The sequence below is a fragment of the Geotrypetes seraphini genome, chromosome 1, assembly GCF_902459505.1.
Source record: "Geotrypetes seraphini chromosome 1, aGeoSer1.1, whole genome shotgun sequence".
NCBI classification, from domain to species: Eukaryota; Metazoa; Chordata; class Amphibia; order Gymnophiona; family Dermophiidae; genus Geotrypetes; species Geotrypetes seraphini.
Window position 1 is genome coordinate 410772850 of NC_047084.1, and position 12499 is coordinate 410785348.

At 46.1% G+C, this 12499-nt stretch overlaps 1 protein-coding gene across 3 annotated transcripts in view; it reads left to right on the forward strand.

Moving 5' to 3' along the window:
- RAD23B (RAD23 homolog B, nucleotide excision repair protein) overlaps nucleotides 1–12499 on the forward strand; it is a 245740-nt gene that overhangs the window by 91045 nt on the left and 142196 nt on the right. For all 3 annotated transcript variants that reach the window (XM_033918631.1, XM_033918623.1, XM_033918639.1), the window contains one exon: nucleotides 7355–7617. In XM_033918631.1, coding sequence (XP_033774522.1) covers nucleotides 7355–7617 — 263 coding nt within the window. The remainder of the gene's footprint in view (nucleotides 1–7354; nucleotides 7618–12499) is intronic.

Consider the following 12499-nt stretch of genomic DNA (forward strand, 5'->3'; position numbering starts at 1 on the left):
CCTCTCAAACCACCCCCAGTAGTTTGGGACCTCAATGTAGTCCTTTCCCGTCTCATGAAGCCCCCGTTTGAACCACTCAACAGGGCCCCTCTTAAGTACCTCACCTGGAAAGTGCTTTTTCTTGTAGCCCTTACGTCCGCTCGCAGAGTCAGCGAACTCCAGGCATTGATGGCGGATCCACCATTCACAGTATTCCATCATGACAAGGTGGTCCTACGCACTCACCCGAAATTCCTGCCTAAGGTGGTCTCCGAATTTCATCTCAACCAATCCATTGTACTTCCAGTATTCTTCCCTAAGCCCCATTCTCACCACGGAGAATCGGCCCTTCACACTCTAGACTGTAAACGTGCCTTGGCTTTCTACCTGGATCGCACCAAGCCACACAGAACCACTCCTCAACTTTTTGTCTCCTTCGATCCTAACAAGTTGGGAAGACCCGTATCAAAGCGCACCATCTCTAATTGGATGGCGGCTTGTATCTCTTTCTGCTATGCCCAGGCTGGATTATCACTTCCTTGTAAGGTCACAGCCCATAAGGTCAGAGCAATGGCAGCCTCAGTAGCATTCCTCAGATCAACACCAATCGAGGAAATTTGTAAGGCTGCCACCTGGTCCTCGGTTCACACATTCACCTCACATTATTGTCTGGATACTCTCTCCAGACGGGATGGACAGTTTGGCCAAACAGTATTGAAAAATTTATTCTCTTAAGTCGCCAACTCCCCCTCCATCCCACTGAGGTTAGCTTGGAGGTCACCCACTAGTGAGAATACCTGCCTGCTTGTCCTGGGATAAAGCAATGTTACTTACCGTAACAGTTGTTATCCAGGGACAGCAGGCAGCTATTCTCACGTCCCACCCACCTCCCCTGGGTTGGCTTCTCAGGCTAGCTACCTGAACTGAGGAGACACGCCCGGATCTCCGGGCAGGAAGGCACCGGCGCATGCGCGGTGCGGGCATCTAGAAACTTTAAGTTTCTACAAGCAACACGTGCTTGTGAGACGTCCGTACCGGGGCTCTGTCTGATGACATCACCCACTAGTGAGAATAGCTGCCTGCTGTCCCTGGATAACAACTGTTACGGTAAGTAACATTGCTATTTGTCAAGCCGTTTTTCGTATGGTACATCCTTGAGTCCCGAGACCATCCGGGTGGCCATTCTTTGCACCGACTCCAGTCTCAGCACATCCTTGCGATAATGCGGCCTCCAGAATTGCACACAGTATTCCAGGTGGGGCCTCACCATGGATCTATACAATGGCATAATGACTTCCGCCTTACGACTGATGAAACCCCTTCGTATGCAGCCCATGATTTGTCTTGCCTTGGACGAAGCCTGCTCCACTTGATTGGCAGACTTCATGTCCTCACTGACGATTACCCTCAAGTCTCGTTCTGCTACCGTTTTTGCTAGGATCTCGCCATTAAGGGTATAAGACTTGCATGGATTCTGGCTGCCCAGGTGCATAACTTTGCATTTTTTGGCATTGAAGTTGAGTTGCCATGTCCTAGACCATCGCTCCAGTAGGAGTAGGTCGTGCATCATGTTGTCGGGCACTGAATCTTCGTCTGTTGTGCATTTGCCCACTACATTACTCAGTTTGGCGTCATCGGTGAATAATGTTATTTTACCTCGAAGCCCTTCTGCCAAGTCTCTTATAAAGATATTGAATAGGATTGGGCCCAAGACTGAGCCCTGTGGTACTCCACTAATCACCTCCGTCATTTCGGAGGGGGTGCTGTTCACCACCACCCTTTGGAGCCTACCTCCAAGCCAGCTCCCAACCCATTTCGTCAATGTGTTACCTAATCCTATAGAACTCATCTTGCTCAGTAACCTGCGGTGTGGTACGCTATCGAATGCTTTGCTAAAGTCCAGGTACACGATGTCCAGGGACTCCCCAATATCCAGCTTCCCCGTTACCCAGTCAAAGAAGCTGATCAGGTTGGATTGGCAGGATCTCCCCTTAGTAAATCCATGTTGTCGGGGATCCCGTAGATTCTCTTCATCCAGGATCTTATCTAATTGGTGTTTGATTAGAGTTTTCATTAGTTTGCTCACTATCGATGTTAGACTCACTGGTCTGTAGTTTGCTGTCTCCATCTTTGAGCCTTTCTTGTGGAGTGGAATGACGTTAGCCGTCCTCCAGTCCAACGGGACGCTGCCTGTACTAAGGGAGAGGTTGAAGAGCGCGGACAGTGGCTCCGCCAAGACATCACTCAGCTCCCTAAGCACCCTGGGGTGCAGGTTGTCCGGCCCCATTGCTTTGTTAACCTTGAGCTTTGACAGCTCACCGTAGACACTGCTGGGCGTAAACTCAAAGTTACTAAACGGGTCAACTGAGCCAACCCTTGTCTGTAGCTGAGGGTCGAGCCCTGGCGCTTCTCGGGTGAAGACTGAGCAGAAGTATTCATTTAATAGTTGGGCTTTTTCCGAATCCTTTTCCACATAGTCTCCGTCTGGTTTCCTAAGACGTACAATCCCGCCTGAGTTTTTTCTTCTATCACTGATATACCTGAAGAAGGATTTATCTCCCTTCTGGATGTTCTTTGCTAGAGACTCCTCCATGAGGAATTTAGCCTCCCTGACTGCTGTTTTGACGGCTTTTGATTTGGCCAGGTAGTCTGCTCTAGAGTCCTGCTTCCCTGATTGTGCATGAGTCGAGTCTTTCATTTAAAAGGAAGCTCTGGAATGAGAGGGCATAGGATGAAGTTAAGAGGTGATAGGCTCCGGAGTATCTAAGGAAATATTTTTTTACAGAAAGGGTGGTAGATGTGTGGAAGAGTCTCCCGGAGGACTGTGTCTGAATTCAGGAAGGCATAAGATAGGCACTTGGGATCTCTTGGAGAGAGGAAGAGATAATGGTTACTGCGGATGAGCAGACTAGATTCGCCATTTGGCCTTTATGTGCCATCATATTTCTGTTTCTATAAGGTCGTACCATGGAGCAATACAGAGGCATTGTTACGTTCTTAGTCTTAACAATCCCTTTTTAAATAATTCCTAATATCTTGTTTCCTTTTTTGGCCGCAACTATATATTGGGCGGAAGTTTTAATCTTATTGTCTAGAATGGCACCCAGTTCTTTTTCTTGGGCGCTAACCCCCAAGGTGGACCCTAGCATTTGGTAACTATGATTTGGGTTATTCTTTCCAATGTGCTTCACTTTGCATTTGTCCACATTAAATTTCTTCTGCCATTTGGATGCCCAGTCTTCCATTCACTTTGCATTTGTCCACATTAAATTTCTTCTGCCATTTGGATGCCCAGTCTTCCAATTACCTAATGTCTGACTGCAATTTTTCACAATCTGTATGTAGTTTTAGAACTTTGAACAGTTTAGTGTCATCTGCAAATTTAATCTTACTCGTCATTTCAATTTCGAGATCATTTATAAATAAGTTAAATAGCACCGGTCCCAGTACAGATCCCTGTGACACTCCACTATTTACTCTCCTCAGTTGAGAAATATGGCTGCTACTACTACTACCACAAGGGATTGGGACTTATATACCGCCTTTTTGTAGTTGTACTACTGCACTCAAAGTGGTTTACATACAGGCACTTGAAGCATTTTCCATATGTGTCCTGATGGACTCACAATCTGTCTAATGTACCTAGGGCAATGGAGGATTAAGTGACTTGCCTAGAGTCACAGGGAGCTGCGTAGGGTTTAAACCCACAACTTCAAGGTGTTGAGGCTGTAGCTCTAAACACTGCACCACACACCCCTCCACTACTACTAATGCTACTACGTATCATTTCTGTAGCACTAGACATATTCAGTGCCATACATCAGTAGTTCCATCCAGGATGGTGCTACTCCAGTAGGGTGATCTTGATTTTGTTTCCTCTAGATGGCACCCCTAGATGGCATTTGCTTTGGAGCTCATCTCTTGTGGGAAGACAGGCCACTTACATGAATGCTTTTCTTACATTCTTTCTGTTACACATTACTGAGGACTGTTTTGCTACACCCCATATGTCTCTGAATTCATCTGTTGATGACAAAGAAGGTAAAATTTTCTTACCTGATAATTTTCTTTCCTTGACTCATAGCAGATGAATCCAAAATCCCGCTCTTCATATCCTATTGTGTTCCTTTAGGGGCCTTTCTGTTGTGTTGGATTCTCCTTTGCTAAGTACGTCTGGTTTTGGGTTTCTTGTCAGTTTGATATGCCAAAACAATGAGGAGAGAGGTCATGGCTGAATATATTCATTTTGGACCGGCTGCTTTTGTTACAAGGAATACTGACTTGCCAGAGAACTTACCATACAATATATGACAGAGCTCATCTTGGTTTTCTCTATCTCTGCCTGCTGGTGGATATCATAACCCACTTGTCTCTGGATTCGTCTGCAGTGACTAAAGGAAAGAAAATTATCAGGTAAAGCATAATTTTACCTTTATGCTTTGGTGTCCCAGCCAAAATAAATAACTTGCTAGCCCACATCTGAGTTCAACTAGACCCGGTTTATTTTTGCACATGATCTCTGCAAGCCTGTATATAAACTTATCTTAAAACTCTCCAGACTTATCAGCATGTGTTTTCCACATGCTAATCATTACATTAATATCAATAGTTTTTCATGGTTTTACACATATACATCTTTAATATTGAACCTGCATCTGTCAACTGAGTCACTTTCTTATATCCTACATCTGTAAAGTGGCAAACTCTTAAGTTAACTCTACATAAAACTTTTCATGCACACTGCTTGCTTCAGTGATAGCAGATTCAGACGCCGAGATTGAATTATCTATCTGTCCACTACACCTTTGATATTTTGTTGTGGTCACTGTATCGTGGTGTTCTCCACAGACTAGCTGCTGACACACGTCGCAGTTCATTCGACATTTGTGATCCTGTTTGGCAGAGCAAAAGTGGCAGTGCTTTTGTTTTTGAGTTGTAGATGCTTCTGTCACAACATGTGATACACCGACTGCTATCATGGTGCACTGTATTGATGGCTGGAACTAGAGAATGATACAGGGACAAATTTTTCCCCATGCCCGCAGAAGCTCAGTTTCCCCGTCCAATCTCCATGAGTTTTGTCGCTGTCCCTGTTCCTGCCCCATTCTTGTAAGCTCAGCCTTAACCGCACAAACCTCAAACACTCAAAATTTTAAGTGTTTAAGGCTTGTGCAGATGAGAACAGAGCTTACAGGAAAAGAACTTGCTGGGATGGGAAAATGAGTTCCTATGGAGTCTGGGAAAAATTTGTCCCCTTGTCATTCTCTACCTGGAGACAGATCAATGCAAAATGCTTAGCATCGCCAAGCCTTTTCCAGTAGTTATGAAAAATAAATGTCTAATATCCCTAGGCTGTTTACCACTAGTTGAGCATTTCCATGATGGATTCAATGATTTCCATATAATAAATTCATTCACGCCTGTTATGTTTATCAGATCAAAGAACAGACTAATTGACCATCGGCATACTGGACATTTGCAGCTGAACCATGCACACATCTTGTCTAATGTATCTACTCCTCCGTTTGTTTTTTTGTAAAATCTGACAATCTCTGACTTGTTTTGCTCATCACCAGTTGTAGACACATCATGGTGCATTGTAGAAATCAAGATGGCTGACTTGTTCTTTTTGAGGAACTTAAGACACAAGTGTAAAGTTATCTTGGAAACCAAACATGGAAGAATACTCTGCACGTTTTCTATTTGGCAGTATTTCTGGTGAGATTTCTCCATGATTCTTATGCATCATCCCTATATATGTGAGGTAGTGTTTGTTTCTCAGCTAAAGCAAATGATGAGTAAAAGTTGCCAGCAGTAACATTAAGGCCAGATCCCAAAATTGGACTTACAGGGGCACAACACGTTTGCTCTGCCCAACGTCACGCTGCTTATTTATCATGCCTATGTAGACCTGCAGATTTGCACAGTATGCAGTAGCTGCATCACACATGCACCAGATTTTTATGCCATATTTGGCAGGCTTGTTAGGCATATATACTCTCAACTTACACCGTCCATGAAAGGGGTGAAGTTGTTCATCAATTGTTACATGCTCGCTGACTTTGTCTCTGACTCTGATATTTGTTCACCAGTTTATCAACATTTTTCACTTTGCAAAGACGATCAGTGTTCTTATTTTCAGCAGATTTCTCATGGCCATCAAATCGTAGATAGCCAATAATGACTTTGAATTGGTTTTTGGCCCTTGCTGCGGGAAAAATTGGACGACTATATTCTTTATTCCACATCTCTGAGAGTTGTACGCCTTTGGCCTTCAGAATCCCTGCTAGGTACAGTAAACCAAGGAAACACTTCATTTCTTCCTGGTCTGTTACTTCATGTTTTTCCTTGTTGATGATGGTGCATTTGCAGAGTTGTTCGTAAAGTTGGTGCATTTGCAGAGTTGTTCGTAAAGTCGATTATCAATTTGATAATCTTGTTATCAAAGAATAGTAAGACAGCTTCGGTTGACGACAAGAGTTTAGGCGTTTTAGTAGCCCTGTTATTTCATGTATTAAGTTCTTTTTCTGTCATCGTCCAATGGATGATAAAACTGGGGAGTTGCTCCAAGTTATCTTTTTATCTTTGGCAACAGCACACTATTTGCAGTAGATGGCAGGAGTGGAAGACGTACTCATGTCAGGAGTTGAACCTCTATCAACGGTGAGAATATCTAGCTCAGTATCCTTGTCTTCAACATAATCCATATCACTACTGCTGTCATTGAATTGGTACATTTCATCATCTGAATTGGTAATATATATTACCAATCCCTATTATAGCTCGCTTGAACAGCTAAATGCTAACAGATCTGCATAGCAGAAATACTGGCACTCTTAATTATGCCAGATGGTTCATATAAACAATTTATTTTCTACACTTGCAAATTAAAAAAAATATATATTTTTCTCACCTTTCAAGGAACACAAGTTGCTGTACAAAATCATAAAAATGCATCATAGAATAGCTAGTGATATCAGTTTTATTCAATGTAAAGTGACATTTGGCTCTAATAGGACCCATAGGTGGACCACTGAGGGTTGGGTTACAGACCAATTTTTAAGGCATAAAAATGTATCTTACAAAAGCAGTTTCACACAATGCTGGGTATTACTGTTTTGGAAATCAAAATGACTTCAACATTATATATTGAGAATAAACATGTTTATGGAAATGTTTTCTAATTTATTAAATTAAACTTGTAGTGGTAGATGACTAATTGCTGAACTAAAGCCAATAGAGGACTTTCTTGATTTACAAAATCCTTCTTTCTTCATGAAACCTTAGTTTGAGGTTTGAATGCTGGGGGGAGGGGTGTCGGGTTGGTTTTAATAAAGCTGTTACACTAGGCAAACTTTTCATCTTTTTTTTGTAGCCCAAAGCTACATGTGCAGCAACACCATCAACAGTTTCAGTTCCTTCATCGAGTGTAGCCACTGTCACTTCTATTCCATCGGCAGCATCTCCAAGCCCTGTTTCTATTCCAACTCCTGTTCCTCCCATTCCAACGTCTGCTGCAGCACCTTCTGAACCTCCAGCTACTTGTGCTCCTAACGAAGAGAAACCATCTGAAAAACCTGATGAAGACTCTGACACTGTTACATCAGCATCAATTGAGAGCAAAGAACCCAGCAACAGGTGAAAATATATTTATAAATTTTATTGCAATTAGACACCATATTCTTGGGGGGGGGGGGAGGGTGTCTGTGTAAGTGGAAATGAGGGAGGGTATAATGCTGTTTACTCTATTTCAAGAATACTTATAAATAAAATAAAGCATATAATTAATTTAATTATTTTTTAAATTTATTTTTTATACTGTTTTCCCAGGGAACTCAACAGTTTACATGAATTTATTCAGGTACTCGAGCATTTTCCTTTTCTGTCCTAGCAGGCTCACAATCTATCTAATGTACCTGGGGCAATAGGAAGATTAAGTGACTTGCCCAGGGTCACAAGGATCAGTGTGCTGAGGCTATAGCTTCAACTTCAGGGTGCTGAGGCTATAGCTTTAACCACACTAGTCTGGAGAGTAAAGTTGGGAAAATAGATTACTACTTCTGTTTGTGTTTAGATTTCATTACTAGACTAGATCAGTGTTCTTCAACCTTTTTACACCTAGGAACCGGCGGAAATAAAAGAATTATTTTGTGGACCGGCAAACTACTAAGACTGAAATTTTAAAAAACATTTTCACCGCGAGTTCGGACCCCGCAGACCATCTGATCCCATCTGCACAAGCCTCAGTTATGATTTTATATTGAACATATTTTATTAAAGTATAAAAAAAAACAATATTCTGTACAATTGTCATTTTAAAAATACAAATATACAGAGCAAGGACCAACAAAACCCCTGTTTCCCCTCCCCTCCCCTTCACATATATCCCCTCCACTATCAAGAAAACTGAACAAGCCAAATTATTACAGAATGCTACACAGAAATATCATGCTAACAGAATACTGCAGTCATACATGACAGGAATAGTGTTAAGGGAGTGCTGGAAGCTAAAGAAGCACTGCCTGGGCTTTGCAGTCCCTAGTTATGTCTCTAGCAGGATATATAGTTCAAATCTGATATATTCTAATGACAAAATAGAAATAAAATTATTTTTTTCTACCTTTATTATCTGCCCATTTTGTTCTGCTTTCTTCTGTCTTTTCTTAAATTTCTTTCCAAGGTCTTCAATCTATCTGCCACTTATCCCAGGACAAGCAGGCAGGTATTCTCACTAGTGGGTGATGTCATCCGACAGAGCCCCGATACGGACGTCTCACAAGCATTCTTGCTTGCAGAAACTTCAGAAGTTTCGAGATGCCCGCACCGCGCATGCGCCAGTGCCTTCCCGCCCGATGGTCTGGGCGTGTCTCCTCAGTTCTTTTCTTTCCGCGGAGCTGAGAAGTTTACTTCAATTCTGCGCTAATTGAATCCGTGTTTTTTGCCTTCTAATCGCCGCGTTTTTGAGTTATTTTACTCTTTATCGTGTGTTTCTTTCTTTCGGTTTCTTATTTTTTTTAAAAAAAAATTTCTTCCGGTGATTCGACCGGGTCGGCCGCGTGGCTCAGGCCCCGCTCCTTCGATCTTGTGGCGGAGCTTTTTCGGCCTATGTCCCGGCCAATTACCGGTTTTAAAAAGTGTAGCAAGTGCCAGCGCGCGATTTCGTTGACGGACCCGCATCGACGCTGCCTGCAGTGTCTTGGTCCAGAACATTTTCCGAAATCGTGCCGGCCTTGTTCCACTCTCACAGCACGTGCGTTTAAGCGTCGCTGTTTTTTGTGGGTCTCCTGAAGCCGGCTTCCTTCATTCCGACTTCGACCCCGCGTCCGGCTCCGGTGCCTTCCTCCGTCTCCTCGGATCAGGTACCTCCGCCTCCCATTCCACCAGTGGTTCTCAAGGTGCCGAAGGCTTCCAAGTCAAAGCACTCGACCACGAAGGAACGCGAAGACCGTGCAGGAGGCCCCACTTTAGGTGCGGCTACCTCCTTGTCGGCTTCGTTACGTTCAATTATAGAGGCTCAATTCATCGAGCTTATGACCACCATGGGACCCAAGTTGCTGGCCACGATACATGGTGACCAACCGGTTCCTCCTCGGGGGGGGGGGGGGGTGAGCCGCCCCCTCCCCCTCCTCCTCCTCTTCCTCCTCCTCCTCCTCGCCGTTTGTTCTCATTGCTCAGCGAGGAGGAGCGGCGCTCGGTGGCCGGCCCCTCGAGGCGGGCCTCTTTTAGTGACATGCCCCCCTTAGAGCCTATTACACCTCCGGACGAGGATATTTGGAATCCTCCTTCGAGTAATCGAAGCCCTGGGCATCGCAAACAGGAAGAGTTCTTCCGCACTCCTTATCAGGTCTGGGATGCATCTCGAGCGGCGTCAAATCTCCCGCCTCTTCGATCTACTGCTTCAAGTCCCATATACTCCTTGGAGGCTTCTGGGGACCATTCTAAGCACCGCCGATCTCGATCCCCTCCAGACATCGGGAGGGGCGTCGGTCCCGGCATTCTTCTCGACATTCTACAGTCTCGCCTCAGAAGAAGCTGCCTCGTGTGGGGTATTCCTCTTCGGATGTCTCTCCTTCTCCGGGGCCGGAGTTCGAGGATCCCTGTGGTTCGTTCTCGCCCTGTCAATCGCAGGTCTCTATGGATCCCGAGGCCTCGACTTCGTCCAGTCCGTCCCGCCGGCCTGTGCTAGCGGACCAATTATCCTTCTCATCTTTCCTCCGGCAGATGGCGGATGACCTGGACATCACCTTGGACTCTGGTTCCCGATACTCCAAGGAATACCTGGATACCATGCATTTGCCTCATCCTCCTGCTGAGTCTCTTCGTCTTCCTCTCCATAAACTCCTCGATCAAACTTTCATGAGGTGTTTTGAAACGCCGTACTCTATCCCGGCCGTTCCTGGCAAGTTAGATGCCAGGTACCGAACTGTGCATCACAAGGGATTCGAGGGCTCTCAACTCTCTCATCAATCCCTGTTGGTCGAATCCTCCCTTAAGAGGTCTCATCCGTCCCTGGTGTATGACTCGGTCCCTCCGGGCAGAGAGGGCCGGACCATGGATAAGTTCGGGAGGCGCGTAAACCAGAACTCGATGATGGCTCCCGAGTTCTCAATTATACTTTTTATTTTGCAACTTATTTGGAGTTCTTCCTGCCTATGCTTCGGAAGTTTACGCCTTACATCGAGTCTCAGGCTCGCTTCGAATTCGAGGAGGTGGTCGCTTCGCTGTCCCAGCTGTGTCTTCAATTCTTTGCAATCCTCCTACGATGCCTTCGAGCTCTCGGCACGGGCTGCCGCCTGTTCTGTGGCTATGCGTCGCTTGGCGTGGCTGCGGACCATTGACATGGACCCGAACCTCCAGGACAGGCTTGCCAATGTTACTTGTGCGGGAGCAGATTTGTTTGACGAGTCCATCGAGACCGTGACGAAGAAGCTGTCGGACCATGAGAAATCTTTTCAGTCCATTCTTCGTCCCAAGCCTAAGCCGACGCAGTCTAGACCTTCTAGACCACCTTTGATCTATCAGCGGCGCTATGCACCTAGGCAGGCCCCGGCTGCGAGACAACCAGCGAAGAGACAACCTCCACAGAAGGCTCAGCAAAAACCTCAGCCTTCTGCTGTCCCCAAGGCTCCTCAGCCTTTTTGACTCTCTCTTAGGGAGCATAACCAATCTCGTTCTGCCTTCCCCTGTTTTTCCCATTGGGGGTCGCCTCCATCATTTTTATCATCGATGGGCGGCTATCACCACCGACCTCTGGGTTCTTTCCATCATCAAGGAAGGGTACTCTCTTCAGTTCCATCGGGTCCCCCCGGACCACCCTCCAAAAGAGTATCCTTCCAACTTGACACAGACCGCCCTTCTTCTTCAGGAAGCTCAGGCTTTGCTCCGGCTCCGGGCCTTCGAGCCAGTCCCTGTGGACCAACACAACCGGGGGTTTTACTCCCGGTACTTCCTTGTTCCGAAGAAGACGGGTGACCTGCGGCCTATTCTGGACCTCAGGATCCTCAACAAGTTCCTGGTCAAAGAGAGATTTCGCATGTTGACCCTTGCTTCTCTCTACCCCCTCCTCGATCAGAACGACTGGTTATGCTCTCTGGATCTCAAGGAGGCCTACACTCACATTCCCATTCATCCGGCCTCCTGCAAGTTCCTCAGATTTCGGGTGGGACATCTGTATCTGCAGTATCGAGTGCTTCCATTCGGCCTCTCCTCGTCCCCCAGAGTCTTCACGAAATGTCTGGTGGTAGTGGCCGCTGCACTCCGGAACCAGGGGCTTCAGGTATTTCCCTACCTCGACGACTGGCTCATCAAGGCCACCTCGGCTCCGGCGGTCATCTCGGCGACCCTAACCACGATTTGGTTCCTGCAGAGTTTGGGCTTCGAGATCAACTTCCCCAAATCTCATCTACAGCCTACCCAGTCTCTTCCCTTCATCGGGGCGGTTCTGGATACCATCCAGCTCAGAGCCTTCCTTCCGCCTCAGCGCCTGGAGACTCTTCTTCGTCTCTGCCAGTCGGTGTCTTCTCGCCCGCCCATCTCAGCGAGACACATGATGGTTCTCCTGGATCACATGGCCTCTACAGTTCATGTGACCCCCTTTGCCAGACTTCACCTCAGGATTCCTCAGTGGACCCTGGCTTCTCAATGGACACAGGTGTCAGATCCTTTGACTCGTCACATCATTGTCACTCCTGCTCTTCAGCAGTCTCTACTTTGGTGGATGACCTCTTTGAATCTCTCCAGAGGTTTGCTGTTACACACTCCTTCCCACCAGAAGGTTCTCACAACCGATTCCTCGACCTATGCATGGGGAGCTCATCTGGATGGGCTTCGCACTCAGGGATTCTGGACCAGTGCGGACCGACTCCATCAAATCAATCTTCTGGCGCTCAAAGCCATCTTCAATGCTGTTCAAGCCTTTCAACATCTGCTTCACGCCATGGTGGTCCTCATTCGCACAGACAATCAGGTCGCCATGTATTATGTCAACAAGCAGGGGGGCACGGGCTCGGCCTCCCTCTGC